We start from the raw sequence: 25,231 nt of genomic DNA, 5'->3' as shown, positions 1-25,231 counted from the left end.
CCATTCTCTCCAGTCTTACTGGGAGAAATCTGCCTCCTCGATAATGAACCCATTCTCTCCAGTCTTACTGGGAGAAATCTGCCTCCTCGATAATGAACCCATTCTCTCCAGTCTTACTGGGAGAAATCTGCCTCCTCGATAATGAACCCATTCTCTCCAGTCTTACTGGGAGAAATCTGCCTCCTCGATAATGAACCCATTCTCTCCAGTCTTACTGGGAGAAATCTGCCTCCTCGATAATGAACCCATTCTCTCCAGTCTTACTGGGAGAAATCTGCCTCCTCGATAATGAACCCATTCTCTCCAGTCTTACTGGGAGAAATCTGCCTCCTCGATAATGAACCCATTCTCTCCAGTCTGGGAGAAATCTGCCTCCTCGATAATGAACCCATTCTCTCCAGTCTGGGAGAAATCTGCCTCCTCGATAATGAACCCATTCTCTCCAGTCTGGGAGAAATCTGCCTCCTCGATAATGAACCCATTCTCTCCAGTCTGGGAGAAATCTGCCTCCTCGATAATGAACCCATTCTCTCCAGTCTGGGAGAAATCTGCCTCCTCGATAATGAACCCATTCTCTCCAGTCTGGGAGAAATCTGCCTCCTCGATAATGAACCCATTCTCTCCAGTCTGGGAGAAATCTGCCTCCTTGATAATGAACCCATTCTCTCCAGTCTGGGAGAAATCTGCCTCCTTGATAATGAACCCATTCTCTCCAGTCTGGGAGAAATCTGCCTCCTTGATAATGAACCCATTCTCTCCAGTCTGGGAGAAATCTGCCTCCTTGATAATGAACCCATTCTCTCCAGTCTGGGAGAAATCTGGAATGATGCTTTACAAAGTGAAAGCAAGTGGAATTACCACCGGGATACTGGGTGTCACTACCAATCTAAGCAAGGCACTACTCAAAATACAGTCACAACGATGGCAAGACTATTATTCCATAGCCATATTATCAGTCTGTGTATTAGCTATTAATCTCAGAGAGGAGTGAAAATGCAAACCCTGATAATGAATGGCCAAAAGCCTGCGGTATTGATTAACAATTTGCATGCATTGGATTTCGATCTGCAAGCTTTAGTTGACATGGAGCATCGGTTGTACTCAATAATATGAGGATGATTCTCCTATCTAAATCACCCCCTTTGGTTTCTCACTGGGATATTGCAACAAAATTCACCCTAACAATTTTTTTGATTTCTCACGAAGTTCCATCAAATTACATTAATGAGCACTGGACAAAACCTTTAGAGCAAACAGATTTGAGGTGGAGCCCCATCTCCACAAATTATTTCCAGGACAAGAATTTATAGAACCTTCAAGACTGCTGAAATCAATCAACCTGTGAGTGATTGTTCACTGAGGCGTACCTCAATTAAAGGTGAATCTTTGGTCGGGGGATTAATGGGAAGACTATACCTCTGCTTTACCTGTTTGGGGTCCAGGATCACACCCATGCAGCAATTCTCTCTCTCTGATCCAGCCCTCTTCTACATGTTACGTCATTTGCAGATCATAAGGCTTCCTACAGTTGTGTCAGGCAGGTTGTGTGTGAGACTGACAGCCATATCAGGGGATGAAAGAGCTTCTGCACTCAACTGAACCCTGAACACTGCTGCCTGCCCCACTGCCTCACAGACACAGGCCAAAAAGAGAGGAAAAAAGTGGAACAGACATAGCTGTGATCATCCTCCCATATCTGAGCTCTTGCGAATCCACACCTCTGCCGTCTCTCAGCAGAATACTTAGTCGGAATGGAACATACAAGACTTCAGATTGTTCTGGGGTGTTCTGTTCAAGCATACCAGAATGTTCAGGAATCATTTTTAGAATGCTAGAAGGCTCTCAGTTCCATGTCTGTACGGCTGTTTACAACCATGTCCGCGTGTCTGTACGGCTGTTTACAACCATGTCCGCGTGTCTGTACGGCTGTTTACAACCATGTCCGCGTGTCAGTACGGCTGTTTACAACCATGTCCGCGTGTCTGTACGGCTGTTTACAACCATGTCCGCGTGTCTGTACGGCTGTTTACAACCATGTCCGCGTGTCTGTACGGCTGTTTACAACCATGTCCGCGTGTCTGTACGGCTGTTTACAACCATGTGGGCACGGATGTAGAGACAGGCAGAGAGAGGGAGAGAGAGAGGAGACAGACAGATTATCTATTCTAATGATATCACTCTGGGTTCTTTACCCTTTCACTATGACAGAAGAGTCTCATTAGAAGACAATAGAGCACCCATGGTATGTTATTGGAGAGATCTGGCAGGTTGCTATGCTAATATGGCAACAGCTCAGTTGGTTTTGATACATCTGAGCCTGGTGAATGATTGATTTATGGTCTAATTGCCAGTTCCACAAACAACAAACTAGTATGTACCAGCTCTGGGAGCAGGTGGCCGATGCCAATGCCAATATTTTAAGGGGTTGCATGACTCATGGTTACCTACTCACCTAATTCTAAAATGACCATCCAAGAAATAACTTTGTGTTGGAATGTGGACATCAAATTAGAAGGATAATGCCGTGGCAGTGTTTAAAAATGGTTTCACTGTCTGAACACATGTAAGTTACAACAGAAATGGACATTGCTGCTGCTGCACACAATCCAATTAAAGAATGAGGAGTAGCTCACCTCACTGCACAGAACTAGTCTCCACTGCATCCAAGTTAAACACTGAATAAAGAGAGCTGTTTCAGGAACCGTGACGGCAGTTTCTCCCCCTGCAGTTTCACTTCATTACAGGTACTTACCCAGCTACGTTTGGAAACTGCGTGTCGCAGTGCGGGTGTGAGTGAGGGAGTCAATACACTGAGGGGCCTACAGGCCTGCTCAGTAATTGCTCATAATTGAGGGTCTAAATTTAGTCGGTTTAACCCCAGGTGAATTCACTGGGGACACGGCACAGTGGGAAGGCGAGATGATGGATTGAAATAAAGGCTTTCATTTCCAGGCCTTTTGGTGCCCAGAGATCCAAGAGAAGAAGTCTTAGAAGAGGAATACAGAAATAAAAAAAACTCACTTTATTAAACGTTTTCCGAGCATATTTCTCGGGTATCACTTTATTTTAAAGGGTAACTAAAACAGGTGTCAAGCCCTCAGATGTCCTTTTTAATATATACATATTTTTTAAATGTAAAAAATGTTGTCGTTTCTCTGTAATACCACTAGCCACCTAGACATTTAATGAAGTTGGCTTTAGCTGCCCAGAGACTCCCAATGTACCAGCCTCATAACTAGCTACCAAGAAGCCATTTCAGGCTATCAATCAAGTTAGAGTAGCTAGTCTGCCTAACTACTTTAGCTGGCATGCCTGCTGGCAACAACTTTAGAAAATAAAGCATTTACTAAATAAGACTCACATTCCTTTCAATCTTTTACCCAGATTCAGAGAAGCAGATTCAGTAAAAAAAAAAAAGTAAATATATATAAATTACCACACACATCAGGTGGATACAGACGGCTCAAGAGGTATGCTTAGATAAGCAGAAAAATATTATTTCTTTGACATAGAATTAAGCACAATGATTATGTCTCTAGATTGCAGTAAAAATGTGTTTCAGGTATTCGAAAAATGCTAAATTCCTTGTTGACCCACCCCCCAGCCATCCTCACATACTTTGTGCCCCCTCAGATTTCTGGGGTGCATGACACCCCTGGTACCTAATAAACCATTTATAAATTGTGTTCACCATTTATTAATCATTACTCCCACAGTTGTAAAATGTTAGTAAGCTAGTTAGTATTTATATATACATGGGTGACTGACGGAATGTATCCCAATGACATGCCCATCCTTCTGTGAGAAATCACACTGGTCAATCAAAACATTTATAAAGTATTTATAAAGTAGAAAGCGCTCACTTTAGATTAGGGACTGCAAAAATACTTAAATGATTAGTAAATTGTGGGAGTAATGATTAATAAACTGTGAATACAAAATTTATATATGCCTTATAAATGGTTAATTAGGTACCCCTAAAATAAAGTGTTACCATTTATCGGCTTTTAGTCGACAGGCTCCACACACACTTAAGGCTCAGGCTCAGTCCGACCTCAAAGGAAAAAATACTTTTCAGTGTGAATCGAATTAACTAGTAGTCTGGGTAGTCAATAGAGAGAAAAGAATACTGGCAGAGGTACTCTAATACTTTCAAAATGTCAGCTATTTGTTGATGAGAGACGAGAGAGGATTGGTACATTGAGAAGCTTCTGAAGGCTACTCTCTTATTATTACCTATCCTGATGCCTAGTCACTTTACCACGCCAATACATCATACCCCTCCTGCACATTGATCTGGTACTGCTACATATAGCGCCATTCTGTATAGCCCCATTCTTGTGTATGCTTTTCCTCTGAGTTATAATGTTTTGTACTCTGCATTGTTGGGAAGAGCACGTTGTATTCGGCGCATGTGACAAAACATTTTGATTTGATGTGGTTTTCACTCCCAACCTCAAAACAGGTTCACATACTGTAAATACCGAACTTTAGAAGTCTGTTTTCGCAAAAACCTAACTTTCTAAGTTTGGTATGTATAGTATGTGAACCTGTCTCCAGGTTGTGAGTGACAACAAAGCAGTGAAACTCTCCTTTTCATTGTTCTTCCTCTTTTCACCACTGTGCAAAAGTCAAGTAAGATGTTATGAAATGTTCCCTGCACATGGCCTTGTCTCTCTCTATTCACTGTAGTCAGACTCTGCTACTTTTAAAGTTCTGATACATTTTATGAGCACCACCAAAACAGTGAATGGGAAAATGGATTGTCTGATTGGTCCCAGAAACTGATGGGTTGGACCAGAGCCAGAACACACGTAAGTAAAGCAACGTTTTGAAAATTCTGATACTCTGATTGGTTAGACGATTCAATCGCTGTTAACTGTTTTGTACAACACCCTTCGTCAACACAAACGACTTCAATGATGGCAGATGTAGCGATAGATATAGCAGTGGAAGAATTCAGTGTCGGACAAACTTGAATGATTTAAAAAAAAAAGTGTGATACAAATGTAAAAAGCATGTTTAACATTCTTCCAACATGCAGTTGCCATCCTGTTTAAAAGACACCACTGACTTTATATCGAAAATACAAAGTATACCAGTTATTAATGAAGGAAATTGGCCAGTCACTCGGTGTCTCATCATTATACACCAATATTACGAATGATGGAGGCCCTCAAATTCTTCCTCTCCGACCACGGATGCCTTGTGCCTTCAAATTATATAATTGAACTTGCGCAACTAGTGCTCACTAAAAACTATTTTGTATTTGACTAATATTACTACCTACAGACCTTTGTAACAGCGAAGGGAACCCCATTAGCCCCTAATTACGCAAATCTCTTTGGATTTAAATTTATGAAAATGATCTATACAAAGAACATGTCAAATATTGGATCCACTATTAACCAGACATTGGCAACTCTAGTCCTCAGGGCAGGAGTGGTGTCACACTCTGTCCACATTCCTAGCATCCAAAACTGATTAAACAAATTGCCTTCTAAACTGAAGATCATGATTAGTTGATTATTGGAATCAGGTGTGTTAGCTGGGACTGGGGCAAAAGTGTGACACCAATCAGGCCCGAGGACTGGAGTTTTTCCCACCGCTGATGTAGACGATTTCTTTATGATGTGGACGGGATCCGAAATTAAATTAAAATGAATCTCTTAACTACATTAACTCTAGGGTACAATCAATTTCCTTCACTATGGAAAAGAATATCAACTCTGTCCCTTTTTTGTAACCTAAGAAATGTAGAATCTCTAAATACTACAGTAAACCTACAGATGAAAATACCATACTGACAGATGATAGTTACTGTACCATCCTCTCCCCCTAAAAATAGGTTTACTTACTAGTCAGCCAACTTCATAGACTGCATTGCATATCTGTGACACAGAGGAAGAATACGATGGACAATAAGAATTCTCTCCTTGAGCATTTCAGCTCGAGGACACCCCGAGACCTGGCTTGATGAAGCTCCAAAACAAGTTAAAAGCTTGAACTGAAGCCAGTTACTTAATAAATCCCAACAAAAACCGAAGAAATAGTTCTGTAAACTGTTTACTTACTTTCAATGACAGCCGTAATGGCATCACGTCTTCGTCAATAAGCACTGGCATATACTATCAGACTCCTCTTTGCATTCTGCTGTCCAGAATCCACCTTTTATTTACCTAGAAAACGATCAAGAAATCTACCAAACATATTGGTTTGATCAGATGTGGTCAGAGAGAGAAAAGAGACATTCATAAAAGGATGTTTCTCAGGTAGATCATGTACCTCATGTAGGACCATAACAAAATGTACTTGTATGCCCACAGACTTCTAGGACCTATGAGTTAAAGTCATGTATAACTTTCACTACTAAAGTAGTAATTTATATTTGACAATGTTCTTGCAATAAGATTTATTGGAAAAACATCTCGCGCCTTGAAAGTACGCTGTGGTGTGAAACACTTTCTAGAACAAAATCACTCTAATCATTAATTGTGTTGCGTCGGGATTTTTTTTAAATCCACCACGCAGAGGAGTTGATTATAACAAATTACTCCAAAGAGAAGCCATGTGAATATATAAATTCAACTCTGTATCCCCACACGTTTTAAACAACTAGATTACCTCCTTCCTACAGGCCAAATTTAGACCATTGTTCAAGGACAGTGTCCATATCATATTTTGCATATCATTTATGAGTCAGCCCCACACATTTAAGAACGGCCGATGCGGAGGTCCTTTGTGGAAAGCTATCTCATAAATATATATAATGTATCGAAGTGAGTAGACACCTAAGGCAATTAATTCATTAACAGTTTGCACCTGATGCCCCCCAATTACCCTTCGTGCCTGCATCCATACCCTATAATTCTGTACTTCTTTGTGAATGTAACTTGTAGACAAGGGAAGCCAGGTCCCTGATTGGCAGATGAGTAGCAACACTGGTGCTCATCGATTGCTTTGAATGAAAAAGGTTTGTACCTACACACTGAAGGTGTCATGCTGGCATGGAATCAACCTGGAGCCGACTTAATAAGCTTCACTTTATTGAAAGCCATTGGAAATGGATTTCTTCAATGCAATCATAAAAGGAGGTAAGAAGTTTAGGGGAAGACGATGTCAGAAGGAAATGTAACTTTTTTCCTTCAACACCTGGCTCAATATTCAGTGCCACTCAGATGGTGTTCGATATGTAAGCGTTGCTATTCTGCTGGAGTAGACCTCTAGCCTTGCTCACACAACCCATGTGACCACACAGCGAGGAAGAGCTGTGACTCACTTGTCTGGACCGAAGGCAGTTTGTTAATGCAATATTTGTTCAGAAATTGAGCGGACGCATTGATTGGTTCTCTCAAACATTTTTTTTATGGGAGATTGAGACCTCTCGTTGCTTGGAATTGAAAATCCAACAGTTGTAATAGAAGGGGGCAGCACTTGGAGGCTGTATGTGGCTGTGCCTGATTGATTGAGAAAGACACAAAGGAGAATCATCATGTAAAAATCACAGCCCCCTTCATTATCAATGCATCATGCCGATAACATCAAAACAGCCTTGCTAGCCAGACTAGTTGCCCTCACCTTCCCAGTGGAGGGGGGGGTGGAGTCAAAACGATTCATAGAGATTGATTAAAGCGTTCAATACACCATAGTGATGATTTTAGTTTGTGCTGAGGTGTTTGGCCATTCGAGGCAGGATGAGGTTCAATGGTTAGACAATAGATGACTTGCTATCTATCTATTATACTGCAACCTCCAAGGCAGTCTTGTAAATAGCTCCCCGATGGCATTACTTCAATGTAGGCTGCAATTCAACATTGTTAAGGTAGAACAGGATAACACTTAGGGTTGCAAAGGGTCGGAAACCTTCCGGTATATTTTCCATGGAAAGTTGAGCCCGGGAATTTGGGGAATTTTGCTTAAATTCATCAAAGAAGTTATTACAGTGAGCCTTTTTTGTGGGACACACAAGGCAATTTTAGGTCTTGAGGCATATTTTAGTTAAACTATCCCCAATTCAATAGAATTGCAACCCTCTGCATGCACGGTGTATTCTTCCATCATATCTACAGCTGATTCTCAAGATCTTGCACACTAATGAGATGCTATTGAGCCCACACTACTACACTGTCGGAGCCAAGGATTACATGCTTTCTGGTAAATTCTGATTACAATACTGGGTGGGGTGAATATATTTTATATGACGTACATGATTTTTTGTTAACTAGTAAATAGTAACCTAAAGCAAAGTGTGTTTAAATATTTTCTAACTTTACTCATTCTTCTAATCTTTACAGGAAAATGCCACGGGCACTATCTGATGTGTGGAGACATCTCACTGCAGCTAATGTTGAAGTAAAAGCTGTGTACATTTGCAAATACTGTGCCAAATGTGAAGAATGCAACAAAGATGCAGAATCATCTGACCAAGGTATAAAGTTTCCTCAGCACTCATAACAAGCAACCTTCTGACAAAAGTCCCTATACTTCTATTGGAGGTGAAAATGATGAATAAGATACCTTATCGATAGCAACATCTCATGGTCCTCCCGGAATCAGAAGTTTTTGTTGACTCAATGTAGTCAGAGAAATGCTGAAGAATGTCTTGCTTGAGCTGTGTATGCAACTGGTTCAACCCTGATGCTCACAGGCAATGAGTATTGGAAGAGAGTTCTGACTGTTCTTTGCCCAGCATACACCCCTCCAACCAGACGTGCTTTATCTACTCATTTGCTGGATGCAGAGTTCAACAGAGTTCAAGTGAAGGTCAAGCAAATCATAGAGAAAGCAGACAATCATCTCTGATGGGTGGTTGTATGTTCGTGGGCAAGAAATAATTAACTACATCTCCACCCCTCAACCAGTATTCTACAAGAGCACAGACACAAGGGACAACAGACACACCGGTCTCTACATTGCAGATGAGCTGAAGGCAGTCATCAATGACCTTGGACCACAGAAGGTATTTGCTCTGGTGACAGACAATGCTGCGAACATGAAGGCTGCTTCATGTTCGGTCTAAAGTGGTCAAAAGTGGAGGAGTCCTACCCTAACATTCATTGGCTGTGCTGCTCATGCATTGAATCTGCTCCTCAAGGACATAATGGCACTGAAAACAATGGATACACTCTACAAGAGAGCCAAAGAAATGGTTAGGTATGTAAACAGTCATCAAGTTATAGGAGCAATCTACCTCACCAAGCAAAGTGAGATAAATAAGAGCAGCACATTGAAGCCGCCCAGCAACACCCGTTGGGGTGGTGTTGTCATCATGTTTGACATTCTCCTGGAGGAGAAGGAGTCTCTCCAAAAAAATGGCCCTATCACAGTCTGCTGATATGGAGAGCCCCATTGAGAGGATCCTCCTGGATGATGTATTTTGGGAGAGAGTGGTAAGCAGCCTGAAACTCCTGAAACCTATAGCAGTAGCCATTTTAGGGATTAAGGGAGACGATGCCATCCTGTCTGATGTTCAGACTCTGCTTGCAGATGTAAGAGAAGAAATCCGTACTGCCCTGCCCACTTCACTGTTGCTCCAAGCAGAGGAAACTGCAGTTCTGAAATAAATAAAAAAGCATGAAGACTTCTGCCTGAAACCCATACACGCCGTGGCGTACATGTTGGACCCCAAGTATGCTGGCAAGAGCATCCTGTCTGGTGCAGAGATCTACAAGGCCTATGGTGTCATCACTACTGTGTCTTGCACCTTGGCCTGGATGAGGGCAAGGTTCTTGGCAGTCTGTAAGTACACTTCCAAGCAAGGGCTTTGGGATGGAGATGCAATATGGCAGTTGTTCCAACATATCTCATCAGCCACCCGGTGGAAGGGACTTTGTGGATCTGAGGCTCTTTTCCCTGTTGCCTCCATCATCCTCCAAGTCCCACCAATATCAGCCGCCTCAGAACGCAACTGGTCGTTGTTTGGGAACACACACACACACCAAGGCACGCAACAGGATGACCAATACAAAGGTTGAAAAATTGGTGGAAATCTGGGCAAACTTGAGGCTTTTTGAGCCTAACAATGAGCCATCCTCAACAAGGTTGGAAAATGACAGTGAAGACAGAGTCTGATGTTCAAGAGGTGGACATTGAGGAGGTCCAGGGAGAAGACATGGAAGCCTGAGAGGAAGACAACCAAAGCCTTAGTTTCTTGACTATAATTTTACAGATGTGTTGAAAATGTTTTGGGGAGATGCGATGGATCCTTGGGGATCATCCCAAGTAAAGAGTCAACTCTTAATTACAGTTCAATTTGTAACTAAATAGTTTTTTTTCTATTGGAAGGATTTAATCATTTGCAATTTTCTACTTATGATAAGGTAAAAGGTTTGTTTCTTTCTCCATATATGGTAAATATATACACTGCAAAAAACATCTACATTTAAATGGTATTAATATTAATTTGCATATATTTCCGTTAATTCTCAAAGTTTCCACCTCTGAATTTTCCCAAAATAAAATAGCATTCATTGCTTAAGATCCTATGAGACCATTCTCATAGAACTTACGCAATGTTTATTCCAAGCATCAATGTCAGTAATTTAATATATTTTAAAGTGGAAATGACAGCGTTTTAACATCTTTGCAGATATGAAACAGATAATCATAATATCAGTCAAAAATATCAAATTCCCAGTTGATGCTTCAAAATCAACTTTATAAAAATAGGTTATATTTAGCTCAAACGTCCATGACGTACACTAAGACATTGTTGGCAGTGGATGCAAGGCATGGATGCAGTTCAATGCATGATTAATATAATTCACCAATACATTTCTTGATAGTCCAAAAAATATTGCTATCAGGTTGTAAATCACAGCTGGCCTGGTACAATGTTTGCTGCCTCCATCCATTCAGGATGATGCACTGTTTCAGTTGAATGACTCAATATTCAGAATAAAAACGGACAACTAACTAAGGCTGGGAATGTCAATACAATCAAACTAGCAAGGGCAATGATCTCAAGTCAGTCATAACATGGGTAATAGTCTAGAGCACGTGTCAAACACAAGGTGAGACACATTTCTATCCGGCCTGCACAATGATTTGGGTTGTCAATTTATTTTGGCCCACTCATAGAGGTCGACCGATTATGATTTTTCAACGCCGATACCGACTATTGGAGGACCAAAAAAAGCCGATACCGGCTTAAATCGGCCGATTTATTTAGAAATATATATATATATTTGTAATAATGTAATAATGACTCACAAACTTCTACAGATGCACAATCGAGAGCATCCTGGCGGGCTGTATCACCGCCTGGTATGGCAACTGCACCGCCCTCAACCGTAAGGCTCTCCAGAGGGTAGTGAGGTCTGCACAACGCATCACCGGGGGCAAACTACCTGCCCTCCAGGACACCTACACCACCCGATGCTACAGGAAGGCCATAAAGATCATCAAGGACATCAACCACCCGAGCCACTGCCTGTTCACCCCGCTGCCATCCAGAAGGCGAGGTCAGTACAGGTGCATCAAAGCTGGGACCGAGAGACTGAAAAACAGCTTCTATCTCAAGGCCATCAGACTGTTAAACAGCCACCACTAACATTGAGTGGCTACTGCCAACACACTGTCAATGACACTGACTCTACTCCAGCCACTTTAATCATGGGAATCGATGGGAAATGATGTAAATATATCACTAGCCACTTTAAACAATGCTACCTTATATAATGTTACTTACCCTACATTGTTCATCTCATATGCATACGTTGATACTGTACTCTATATCATCGACTGCATCCTTATGTAATACATGTATCACTAGCCACTTTAACTATGCCACTTGGTTTACATACTTATCTCATATGTATATACTGTACTCGATATCATCTACTGTATCTTGCCTATGCTGCTCTGTACCATCACTCATTCATATATCCTTATGTACATATTCTTTATCCCCTTACACTGTGTATGACAGTAGTTTTTTTTGGAATTGTTAGTTAGATTACTTGCTCGTTATTACTGCATTGTCGGAACTAGAAGCACAAGCATTTCGCTACACTCGCATTAACATCTGCTAACCATGTGTATGTGACAAATAAAATTTGATTTGATTTGACAATTACAACAATACTGAATTAACACTTATTTTAACTTAATATACTACATCAATAAAATCAATTTAGCCCCAAGTAGATAATGAAACCTGTTCAATTTGGTTTAAATAATGCAAAAACAAAGTGTTGGAGAAGAACGTAAATGTGCAATATGTGCTATGTAAGAAAGCTAACGTTTCAGTTCCTTGCTCAGAACATATGAAAGCTGGTGGTTGCTTTTAACATGAGTCTTCAAGGCGGTAGGGTAGCCTAGTGGGTCGAGGGTTGGACTAGTAAACAGAAGGTGGTATGTTCAATCCCTGAGCTGACAAGGTACAAATCTGTTGTTCTGCCAGCCATTTCACTTTGGTCACACCAGCCTCATCTCGGGAGTTGATAGGTTTGAAGTCATAAATAGCTCAATGCTTGACGCATAAGGAAGAGCTGCTGGCAAAACTCACGAAAGTGCTGTTTGAATGAATGTTTATGCGCCTGCTTCTGCCTACCACCGCTCAGTCAGATACTTGTATGCTCAGTCAGATAAGCAACACAGGACACGCTAGATAATATCTAGTAATATCATCAACCATGTGTAGTTAACTAGTGATTATGATTGATTGTTTTTTATAAGATAAGTTTAATGCTAGTTAGCAACTTACCTTGGCTTACTGCATCTGCGTAACAGGCAGTCTCCTTGTGGAGTGCAACGAGAGAGGCAGGTCATTATTGCGTTGGATTAGTTGACTAAGGTTGTAAGATTGGATCCCCTGAGCCGACAAGGTGAAAATCTATCTTTCTGCCAGTGAACGAGGCAGTTAACCCACCGTTCCTAGGCCGTCATTGAAAATAAGAATGTGTTCTTAACTGACTTGCCTAGTTAAATGAAGATTATATAAAGGTGTAAAAAAATTACATTCAAAATATTTTTTTTCTTTTTCTTTTTTAAAAATCGGCAAATCTGCACACACAAAAATACCGATTTCCGATTGTTATGAAAACTTGAAATCGGCCATTCCGATTAATCGGTCGACCCCTACCCCCTACCATACAGCCAGCGTTGCACTAGTCACAGCAAGCACTGCCAACATGCTGCACACCAAACGGCAGTGCGTTGCCACACGTACACATAACCCTCCTCCCAGAACCACAAACACATGAGCAAGCCAGTGCACTATATCATATCATCACTAATAGCACTGACCGAATCTCCTACCGGACCGACAGTTTAAACATGTTGAAGGCTAAACATCCATGCCAAGTTTCGGGTTCCAACAGCTCATTGCTGTAACCTACAGAAAATGCAATAAAATCAAATTGTATTTGTCACATCTGCCAAATACAACAGGTGTAGGTAGACCTTACTGTGAAATTCTTACCTACAAGCCCAACAATGCAGTTCAAGAAAGAGTTAAGAAAATATTTACTAACTAAAATAAAAGTAGAAAATAAAATAAAAACAAAATAATGAGGCTATATACAGTGCCTTGCGAAAGTATTCGGCCCCCTTGAACTTTGCGACCTTTTGCCACATTTCAGGCTTCAAACATAAAGATATAAAACAGTATTTTTTTGTGAAGAATCAACAACAAGTGGGACACAATCATGAACTGGAACGACATTTATTGGATATTTCAAACTTTTTTAACAAATCAAAAACTGAAAAATTGGGCGTGCAAAATTATTCAGCCCCTTTACTTTCAGTGAAGCAAACTCTCTCCAGAAGTTCAGTGAGGATCTCTGAATGATCCAATGTTGCCCTAAATGACTAAGATAAATACAATCCACCTGTGTGTAATCAAGTCTCCGTATAAATGCACCTGCACTGTGATAGTCTCAGAGGTCCGTTAAAAGCGCAGAGAGCATTATGAAGAACAAGGAACACACCAGGCAGGTCCGAGATACTGTTGTGAAGAAGTTTAAAACCGGATTTGGATGCAAAAAGATTTCCCAAGCTTTAAACATCCCAAGGAGCACTGTGCAAGCGATAATATTGAAATGGAAGGAGTATCAGACCACTGCAAATCTACCAAGACCTGGCCGTCCCTCTAAACTTTCAGCTCATACAAGGAGAAGACTGATCAGAGATGCAGCCAAGAGGCCCATGATCACTCTGGATGAACTGCAGAGATCTACAGCTGAGGTGGGAGACTCTGTCCATAGGACAACAATCAGTCGTATATTGCACAAATCTGGCCTTTATGGAAGAGTGGCAAGAAGAAAGCCATTTCTTAAAGATATCCATAAAAAGTGTTGTTTAAAGTTTGCCACAAGCCACCTGGGAGACACACCAAACATGTGGAAGAAGGTGCTCTGGTCAGATAAAACCAAAATTGAACTTTTTGGCAACAATGCAAAACGTTATGTTTGGCGTAAAAGCAACACAGCTCATCACCCTGAACACACCATCCCCACTGTCAAACATGGTGGTGGCAGCATCATGGTTTGGGCCTGCTTTTCTTCGATACGGACGGGGAAGATGGTTAAAATTGTTGGGAAGATGGATGGAGCCAAATACAGGACCATTCTGGAAGAAAACCTGATCGAGTCTGCAAAAGACCTGAGACTGGGACGGAGATTTGTCTTCCAACAAGACAATGATCCAAAACATAAAGCAACATCTACAATGGAATGGTTCAAAAATAAACATATCCAGGTGTTAGAATGGCCAAGTCAAAGTCCAGACCTGAATCCAATCGAGAATCTGTGGAAAGAACTGAAAACTGCTGTTCACAAATGCTCTCCATCCAACCTCACTGAACTCGAGCTGTTTTGCAAGGAGGAATGGGAAAAAATGTCAGTCTCTTGATGTGCAAAACTGATAGAGACATACCCCAAGCGACTTACAGCTGTAATCACAGCAAAAGGTGGCGCTACAAAGTATTAACTTAAGGGGGCTGAATAATTTTGCACGCCCAATTTTTCAGTTTTTGATTTGTTAAAAAAGTTTGAAATATCCAATAAATGTCGTTCCACTTCATGATTGTGTCCCACTTGTTGATTCTTCACAAAAAAATACAGTTTTATATCTTTATGTTTGAAGCCTGAAATGTGGCAAAAGGTCGCAAAGTTCAAGGGGGCCGAATACTTTCGCAAGGCACTGTACAAGGAGTACCGAACTGAGTCAATGTGCAAGGGTACAGGTTGTAAATATGACATCAGATTTTTATTTATAAATTAAAACTAGTTCTTGCTTTTTGCCATTATGGGATATTGTGTGTAGATTAAAAACTATTTACTAAATTTTAAAATGAGGAAAAAGTCAAGGGATCGAAAAACATTTCTGAATGCATTGTAAATCACTACTAAAGAACAATAGACAACAGGACACACAAACCAGTATAAATTAGTCAACAGTTTATGAAATTACAGCCTGATGCAGTGAATTCAACTTCAATTGTGCTGCTTTCATGTGTCCAGTTTACAGCGCATAGTAGAGGGAAAGTGTACATACCACAGTACTAGCTAGGCTACTAAAATGTTGCAGTCTGGCTTTGGTTTTTAAAAGCTTGAGAATTAATAACAAAAAAAACTAAACCTGCATCAAAACACCATGCAAAGGAGAAACATGTAGGCCTATTACAGCAACAACTGAGCGGTAGCATAGGATGGCTACTCAACTACAGTACAAGACATTGAGTCCACCATACAGAAATGCTGTAGCCTAGTGGTTAGAGCTTTGGGCAAGTAACCGAAAGGTTGCAGGATCAAATCACCGAGCTGACAAGGTAAAAATCTGTTGTTCTACCCCTGAACAAGGCAGTTAACCCACTGTTCCCCGGTAGGCCGTCATTGTAAATAAGAATTTGTTCTTAACTGACATGCCTAGTTAAATAACTAGGCAAGCTAAAATGATCTTATATAATTATTTAGCAAGCTAAAAACACAGAGCCTAACATTAGCTAGGATGATGTCATGTCATTGAATGTGTTGTTGAGTGACCAACTTTTTCCCCTCAGATAATTTTTCGGTAGCTACAGTTGAAGTTGGAAGTTTACATACACTTAGGTTAGTCAATAAAAATAGTTTTTCAACCACTCCACAAATTTCTTGTTAACAAACTATAGTTTTGGCAAGTCTTTTAGGACATCTACTTTGTGCATGATACAAGTAATTTTTCCAACAATTGTTTACAGACAGATTATTTCACTGTATCACAAGTTTATATACACTAAGTTGACTGTGCCTTTAAACAGCTTGGAAAAAGCTTCTGATAGGCTAATTGACATCATTTGAGTCAATTGGAGGTGCACCTGTGGATGTATTTCAAGGCTGACCTTCAAACTCAGTGTCTCTTTGCTTGACAGCATGGGATGTTTTTTTAAATTTAAAATTTTATTTTAAATCAGCCAAAATTGTAGACCTCCACCAGTCTGGTTCATCCTTGGGAGCAATTTCCAAACGCCTGAAGGTACCACGTTCATCTGTACAAACAATAATACGCAAGTATAAACACCATGGGACCACGCAGATGTCAAACCACTCAGGAAGGAGACGCGTTCTGATGAAACAAAAATACAACTGTTTGACCATAATGACCATCGTTATGTTTGGAGGAAAAAGGAGGATGCTTGGCAAGCCGAAGAACACCATTCCAACCGTGAAGCACGGTGGTGGCAGCATCATGAGGAATCACGCTTCACCATCTGGCAGTCTAATGGACGAATCTAGGTTTGGCGGATGCCAGGAAAACGCTACCTGCCCAAATGCATTGTGCCAAATGTAAAGTTTGGTGGAGGAGGAATAATGGTCGGGGGCTGTTTTTCATGGTTCGGGCTAGGCCCCTTAGTTCCAGTGATGGGAAATCTTAAGCTACAGCATACAGTGACATTCTAGATTATTCTGTGCTTCCAACTTTGTGGCAACAGTTTGGGAAAGGCCCTTTCCTGTTTCAGCATGACAACGCCCCCGTGCACAAAGCAAAGTCTATGGAGAAATAGTTTGTTGAGATTGGTGTGGAAGAACTTGAACACCTTTGGCATGAACCCCGTAGAACACCTTTGGGATGAACCCCGTAGAACACCTTTGGGATGAACCCCGTAGAACACCTTTGGGATGAACCCCGTAGAACACCTTTGGGATGAACCCCGTAGAACACCTTTGGGATGAACCCCGTAGAACACCTTTGGGATGAACCCCGTAGAACACCTTTGGGATGAACCCCGTAGAACACCTTTGGGATGAACCCCGTAGAACACCTTTGGGATGAATTTGAACGCCGACTGCGAGCCAGGCCTAATCGCCCAACATCAGTGGCCGACCTCACTAATGCCCTTGTGGCTGAATGGAAGAAAGTCTCCGCAGCAATGTTCCAACATATAGTGGAAAGCCTTCCCAGAGGAGTGGAGGCTGTTATAGCAGGAAAGGATGAACCAACTCCATATTTTTGCCCATGATTTTGGAATGAGATGTTCGACAAGCAGGTGTCCACATACTTTATAGATACTTTAGGTCATGCAGTGTTAGTCAGAGAGGGAAAGTCAACTTTCCTTTCTACAGACACATAATGGAAAGTGTGTACATCTTCTCCATGGTCCTTGTGGGAGTTGTATTCATGAAAGAGGGAAACACAGAATGTGAATCTATTCATCAGCCTGCGCCCTAGGAGACTGAGATTCCTCTACGGCAGGGTTCTCCAACTGGCGGGCCATAAGCTGAATCTTGGCAATCTTGGCAATTATTTATTTTATAAAAATATACTGTTGAACATAAAAGACAAAAACACCAGGAAATCAGCTTAAATTAATTTTAGAAATCTATTCCTAAGTATTCCCTAATAATAGAGAGACACGTGATCATATACAATTTCAAGGTTTGAAATGATTGTATAAGTCTATTATATTTGTTTGGGATTCTTGCGGTCTACAAATTATTTGTAATTACCTTCCGGTCCCCCGACCAGCAACTCAAGAATGTTTTTTTTTTTTTAAAGCCCGTGGCTGATTGTAGTTGATTCCTGCTCTACGGTTTCCATTGAGATGCTATTTGTGAGTGTTACCATGGAAACTATCCAAGACAGATGCTGCAGGGGCAACAGAGACAGTCTCACCAGTCTGTTGCATCCAAACTATATCAAATATTATTTGTGTGACATGCTTCGTAAACAACAGGTGTAAATTAACAGTAAAATGCTTACTTACGGGCCCTTCCCAACAATGCAGAGAAAGAAAAGAGAAAAAAAAAGAAAAGTAAAATACGTAATAATACATACGAGTAATGTTAACTTGGCTATATACGGGGTACCAGTACAGAGTCAATATACAGGTGTACTAGGTAATTGGAGGTAGATACAGTTGAAGTCGGAAGTTTACGAACACTTAGGTTGGAGTCATTAAAACTCGTTTTTCAACCACTCCACATTTCTTCTTAACAAACTATAGTTTTGGCAAATCAGTTAGGACAACTACTTTGTGCATGACACAAGTAATTTTCCAATAATTGTTTACAGACAGATTGTTTCACATATAATTATCTGTATCACTATTCCAGTGGGTCAGAAGTTTACATACACTAAGTTGACTGTGCCTTCAAACAGTTTGGAAAATTCCAGAAAATGATGTCATGGCTTTAGAAGCTTCTCATAGGCTAATTGACATCATTTGAGTCAATTGGAGGTGAACCTGTGGATGTATTTCAAGGCCTACCTTCAAACGCAGTGCCTCTTTGCTTGACATCATGGGAAAATCAAAAGAAATCAGCCAAGACTGCAGAAAGACAATTGTAGACCACCAAAAGTCTGGTTCATCCTTGGGAGCAATTTCCAAATGCCTGAAGGTACCACGTTCATCTGTACAAACAATAGTACGCAAGTATAAACACCATGGGACCACACAGCCGTCATACCGCTCAGGAAGGAGACGCGTTCTGTCTCCTAGAGATGAACGTACTTTTGTGCGAAATGTGCAAATCAATCCCAAAACAACAGCAAAGGACCTTGTGAATATGCTGGAGGGAACAGGTACAAAAGTATCTTAATCCATAGTAAAACGAGTCCTATATCAACATAACCTGAAAGGCCGCTCAGCAAGGAAGAAGCCACTGCTCCAAATCCGCCATAAAAAAGCCAGACTCCGGTTTGCAACTGCACATGGGCACAAAGATCGTACTTTCTGGAGAAATGTCCTCTGGTCTGATGAAACAAAAATAGAACTGTTTGGCCATAATGACCAACTTTATGTTTGGAGGAAAAAGGGGGAGGCTTTCAAGCTGAAGAACACCATCCCAAACGTGAAGCACGGGGGTGCAGCATCATGTTGTGGGGGTGCTTTGCTGCAGGAGGGACTGGTGCACTTCACAAAATAGATGGCATCATGAGGCAGGAAAATTGTGTCTATATATTGAAGCAACATCTCAAGACATCAGTCAGGAAGTTAAAGTTTGGTCGCAAATGGGTTTTCCAAATAGACAACGACCTCAAGCATACTTCCAAAGTTGTGGCAAAATGGCTTAAGGACAACAAAGTCAAGGTATTGGAGTGGCCATCACAAAGCCCTGACCTCAATCCTAAAGACAATTTGTGGGCAGAACTGAAAAAGTGTGTGCGAGCAAGGAGGCCGACAAACCTGACTCAGTTACAGCAGCTCTGTCAGGAAGAATGGGCCAAAATTCACCCAACTTATTGTGGGAAGCTTGTGAAAGGCTACCCGAAACATTTGACCTAAGTTAAACAATTTAAAGCCAATACACTCAATTAGTATTTGGTAGCATGTAAACTTCTGACCTACTGGGAATGTGATGAAATAAATAAAAGCTGAAATAAATCACTCCACTATTATTCTGACATTTCACATTCTTAAAATAAAGTGGTGATCCTAACTGACCTAAGACATGGAATTTTTACTAGGATTAAACGTCAGGAATTGTGAAAAACTGAGTTTAAATGTATTTGGCTAAGGTGTATGTAAACTTCCGACTTCAACTGTACTTCCTGTTTGAGTTTTAGCTTGTAAGCAGGAATCATAAGGATAGAGTTATAGTCAGATTGTCCAAATGGAGGGCGAGGAAGAGCTTTGTATGCGTTTGTGTGTGGTTGAAAGTTCTAGTTTATTTCATCTCTAGTTGCACAGGTGACATGCTGTTAGAAAGGAGGTAAAACGGATTTCAGTTTTCCTGCATTGAAATCACCAGGCCATCACCAACGCTTCTGCTTCTGGGTGAGCATTTCCTTGTTGGCTTCTGGCCATATACAGCTCATTGAGTGCAGTCTTAGTGCCAGCATCAGTTGGTGGTGGTATATAGACAGCTAAGAAAAATATAGATGAAAACACTTTTGGTAAATAATATGGTCTACATCTTATTATGAGGTATTCTAACTTAGACGAGCAGAACCTCGAGACTTCCTTAATATTAGAGCTGGCGCACCAACTGTTAACAAAGAGACACACACCTCTCCCCTTGAGCTTACCAGACACTGATGTTCTGTCCTGACGATGCATAGAAAAACCACCTAGATGTTTATTATCAATGTCCTTGTTCAGCCATGACTCCAAGAAACCTAGTATATTACAGTTCTTCAGGTCCTGTTAAGAGAAGAGGGCACGCAGAGGAAACGGTGAGTGCATAAACTGCCTCTACCCTCAGTTCTATTGGCGAACATACAATCACCGGAGAACAAACTGGACAAGCTCCGTTCGAGACTATCCAATTAAACCGCATGGTTGTTTTTTGAGTCTACGGGATTCGGGCCTGGTCCGGGGTGAGCAGTATGAGGTGCGCTTCTGACTCATTGAAGTAGAAATATTCATCCAAATCAAGGTTAGTGATTGCTGTTCTGATGTCCAGAAGCTCTTTCGGTCATTGTGGAAACATTATGTCCCCCCAAAAATTTGATTAGCGCAAAAAAACACAAAACAGCAGAGTTGGTCAGGAGCCCATAAAATGGCTGCTTTCCATTACAGACCCTTTCTAGTTGTTTGGAGGCTCGGGGCTATGAACCAACCCCCACAGAATTATATTAAAATGGCAGCCAAACATTTCTCTGGCAGAGATACTGTACATATGGTGGTTATTACGAGACAGCTAGGGCCAATAGGAAGTTGCAACATGCAGAGTGAGTTGCATAGGAGAAGCTGTAAAACAAAGACCATAACTAAACCACATGACTCACAGTCACATTGCACTATGGAGCATGCAAACCTAAGCGTTACTCTCTACAGTCTTTAAGACTATGACCATTGCCACATAATCCCATACTGTAATATGGTAATACCCTTGTTGGACAATTGCCCCTCCCTCCCTTTCACCCATTCTGCTTTTCCTTCCTCACCTCCCCTCCCAGTGAACCAGTGAGGTGCCCTTCTCTCAGGATGTCTAAATCCTTGGCACAAGGTGCTGGCTTATTTACTTCACCATCACCTCATGGTTGTAATTATACTGTCCCCAAGATCAGACAAGCCCAGAGAAGGGGCAGCTATTCTGGGCCACAGGGGCGGGCAAGGCCCTGGCTTCATGCTGACTTCCAACGTACATCCATCTTCCACTCGGCCCTGATTACCATCATTCCATCCCAGATTGTAATCATTATGGGAGAGTAAAGACGATGTTGGTTTGACGTTGGTTGGTCCTTATCGTTGCCATGAGGACAAGCCCACCCCTTTTTTCTGCACAATTAAAAGGCTTAACGACTGTTCTTAATGACAGTTAACCCACTGTTCCTAGGCCGTCATTGTAAATAAGAATTTGTTCTTAACTGACTTGCCTAGTTAAATAAAGGTAAAAAATAAAACATTTAAAAAACTATATACAAGGTGAACTATATACAATCAGTAAATATGAATGAGGAAGTGTGTGTGTTTTGCCCGCAAAGCTCCTTTCAAGCTGTGAGAGGCAGCCTTTCCTGGTATGAGCTAACACCCATGCCCGGTGGGTATTTGCACCCTGTCCTACTCTCTCTGTGTCACCTCATTGTCTTACATCAGATAGTGCAGGCAGAATAGATGTGCTGTCTCGTATCTCGCAAAGGGTAATGGGATAGACAAAAGTAGTCTGGCGACAATGGGCTGCCATAACATTCAAAAATATTACCTAGGTGACATCATCTGCTGAACCCCATTTCTGCCTCAAAACTGTTTGAATTAATCTATGTTAAAACAATAAAAATGTTTTTTTTGGTGAGAAAGTGTCACCCCATTTTACATCTAGCTAAGGATTATTGTGCTTCAAATAGCAGTATTTCTGAAGTTTGACTATGGGCACGGAAGCTAGCATAAACATGTCTAACAGCTGAGCCAGTCACTGAAATCCTCTTTAAGTGAAATGCTGCTGCTGACCAACTAGCTACCTACTTAGTGCTGCACACACAATGTTGAATCTTCCAACAAAAGCTAGCTAGCAAGCTACTGTAGCTAGTAGTGCTAATGCTTACATTAGTATTTGTTTTCATGAAGCAGATGATCTTCTGCTACGAGACATTACAGTAGCCTCCCGAGTCAGCTGCTGTGCTCAGCTGACCCAACAATACGATCGTAGAGAAACATGCTGATCTACGGACTGATTTCTGATAACTGACAGTGTTTCTTAATTGTGCATGAGCTGCACGTCTACAACTTCACGGTAATTTAAACAGGCTAAGCAAGCTTTTTATGTCAGTGATGGAAGAGCTACCTAGCTATCTATGTCAGTTAGCTGGCTACAACAGTTAGCTACACAGCTGACCAAGCCACTGCACTGGCGACCAACGTCCCTGCACAGAATCTGTGCAGGAGATAGCCACTGGTTAGTTTTTATTTTCTCACAATTGAAAACTATTAAATCATAATTTAGCAAGATAGTTATTCTGCCTATTTCATATGAGAGCAGTGATATCAAAAATGTGGAACGATGTTTGCAATTTTTTAATGGTGGATGCTCAATATTTGAATGTCAGTTCAAAGTCTTAGAAGACCGATCAGTTGAGGGACCAGCGTCACGGAGGAGTGACGCCATCTGATTGGAGACAATGGTGTCACCTATCAGAGCTTGTGACAGACGATGGTTGTCGTGACGACCTGTCTCATAGCGCTGCCAGTGTGTGATGAGATCAAAGACGGTTAAAGACAGTTGAAGACTGTTTTATTGTGTAGACTGTGTGTCCGGTCTGTCTCTGTCAGTCTGCCACCCTACAAGTCAGACTTGTCTCCTCAGAGTGGTTTTCCCTAGTCCTATATCTAGTTTCAAATTCAACCTCATTCATAGTAAATTTAACATCCGTCACAACGTAATTCACAAATTCAAATCATGACAGTTAGACTACAGTGCATGTCCTGATCCCAATCCCACAACCTCATGATTGGCTATAAAACCAATAGATCACTCTCCCGTTCTCTCTCTCACACACCCCTTTTTAAAACTGAATCACAGAGCTTTTACTCCTGGCCTGACCGTGACTGCTGGCTAATGACTAACTTGTAGCCTCTCTCTCAGCTGCTAGGTGTATAACAGAGTCAGCTGTGCCAATATGGCTGCCTGTATTCCTGCCTGGCCTAATAAAGGACTCGCATGTGACGCATAGTGGAAGCCAATACTAAACGTATCCATTCATTGAGAGTCCTGTTGGCAGATTGCATTACCGTCAGTTCGGAAGAGTTTGTGTCTGTGACTGGGGGAAATGTGTGAGAAGAAATATAATTACATATAGGATCATGTGAGCTGTGTATTGGTCATGGTAGAAGGCTGAGGTTGGCCTTTAAGTCAAACTAATTGATTTATTGTGATGATGGATGAGGATTTCTTCCCATGAATCCCTGACCGAATGCCCCCCACTAGAAGTAAGGCCTCATATGGCAGTGAAGTGGCTTGAGGTCATAGAACCAAAACCCATTGTAAATGTTTGCAGAGTCACAACTCAAACGTGTGATGAGGATCTTTTTAAACACCGTGTAAACAGTTTCAAGTGGCCTGTGGCAATCTGCCTCCCAATCTATTTTTAGAATCTTAATTTTGAGATCCTGAATGGAGGACTTGTCATGAGGTTTCCAAAATGGGTTGTCATAAGGTTGACAAAAGAAGAATGGAGGGTTAGAGAGACTGGAAAGAGAACAGAGAAAATGTGCTGGCATGCATGACTGGGTTTGGAAAACACCCCACAGACTAGATTGTAGGCTATTCTTAAGTCTCTCTCTCACTCTGTATGTGGACTGGGCCAACTGAAACTTACTCAACCTGTAGAAATATGATGCCAATTGGCAAAGGTTGGATTCCTCTCTCCGTGCTGGGTGGGCACTCAGGCGACCAGCCCATGACCTACATTCCGTTGGCAATTATATGCGCTAACCTGATCATCATACCACCGGGGGAACAAAACAGACCAGTCTATACAGGAATTTTAAATTCAATCTGAATGTTCTCCTACGTACTTGGGTAAAAAGTGAGAAAAAAAATAAACGTATTGCTATTGTGCGAACATCGTGATTTCACGAGCGCCTGTGATTTCCAAAACTTCCCCTTTAGAAGTGCGCAGTCACTGCACTCAATCACTTTTCAGTGCATAACATTTCATTCTCAATTTTTTGTAACATAATCTCAAAAATATTGATTAATGAAAATGTGCATCCATGTCCTACCTGCGATATCCCATAGTTGTAACCGCACCAACGTTTTGCTGTCCCAGTTGATCACTTTGAGTGCAAAATCTACCCCAATAGTCGCTCTGTAGTGTTGGGAGAATAGCTGGTGGACATATCGTTTGATGATGCTGGTTTTCCCCACACCTAACTCCCCGATGACTAGGACTTTGAACAAGTATTCCTTACACTCCGATACCGAGCCGCCTGCCATGGTGTAAAACTCTGAGTGACACTGACAACTTTCTCTAACTCAACAACTTCCTTTTTTTTCTCACTAGATGAGGAAAAATGAATCTGTCCTCTCTGTTTCTGTGTTGTTTGGAAATATGGTAACTACAATAGAAAGCGCTCTACTTCCCTCCTCCTCGTTGCTCAAAACCACCTGATAAGTCATAGGACCCGGAAATGTTTATTTTCGGTTCAACTTTTTTTCTCTACTCCAGTGTTTACATGGTAACCAGGGTGAGTCTGACAGAGAGACGCACTTGCACTTTGTTTCTGCTCATGCTAATTCCTGAAACGCACTTTTTGCTCCTCATATATGATGTCTTCTATTCATGCACATTTGACCTGTAATCAAAACGTCCAAACAAATAGTAGGGACCTATTTGGACCAAATGCATTGTAAAGTTGATCGGGACTGCC

The 25,231-nt window shown here is 41.4% G+C and overlaps 1 protein-coding gene across 1 annotated transcript in view; it reads right to left on the bottom strand.

Moving 5' to 3' along the window:
• LOC112217707 (ras-related protein Rab-32-like) overlaps positions 1–24,981 on the bottom strand; it is a 40,230-nt gene extending 15,249 nt beyond the window's left edge. Inside the window, exon 1 of the mRNA XM_024378183.2 lies at positions 24,584–24,981. Within this exon, the coding sequence (XP_024233951.1) occupies positions 24,584–24,797 (214 nt within the window). The 5' untranslated portion in view covers positions 24,798–24,981. The remainder of the gene's footprint in view (positions 1–24,583) is intronic.
• Between the last annotated feature and the right edge of the window lie 250 nt (positions 24,982–25,231).

Source organism: Oncorhynchus tshawytscha, linkage group LG18, assembly GCF_018296145.1.
Source record: "Oncorhynchus tshawytscha isolate Ot180627B linkage group LG18, Otsh_v2.0, whole genome shotgun sequence".
Lineage (NCBI taxonomy): Eukaryota > Metazoa > Chordata > Actinopteri > Salmoniformes > Salmonidae > Oncorhynchus > Oncorhynchus tshawytscha.
Note: the sequence above shows the minus strand (reverse complement) of the source record. Positions and strands in the feature narration are given on the sequence as shown.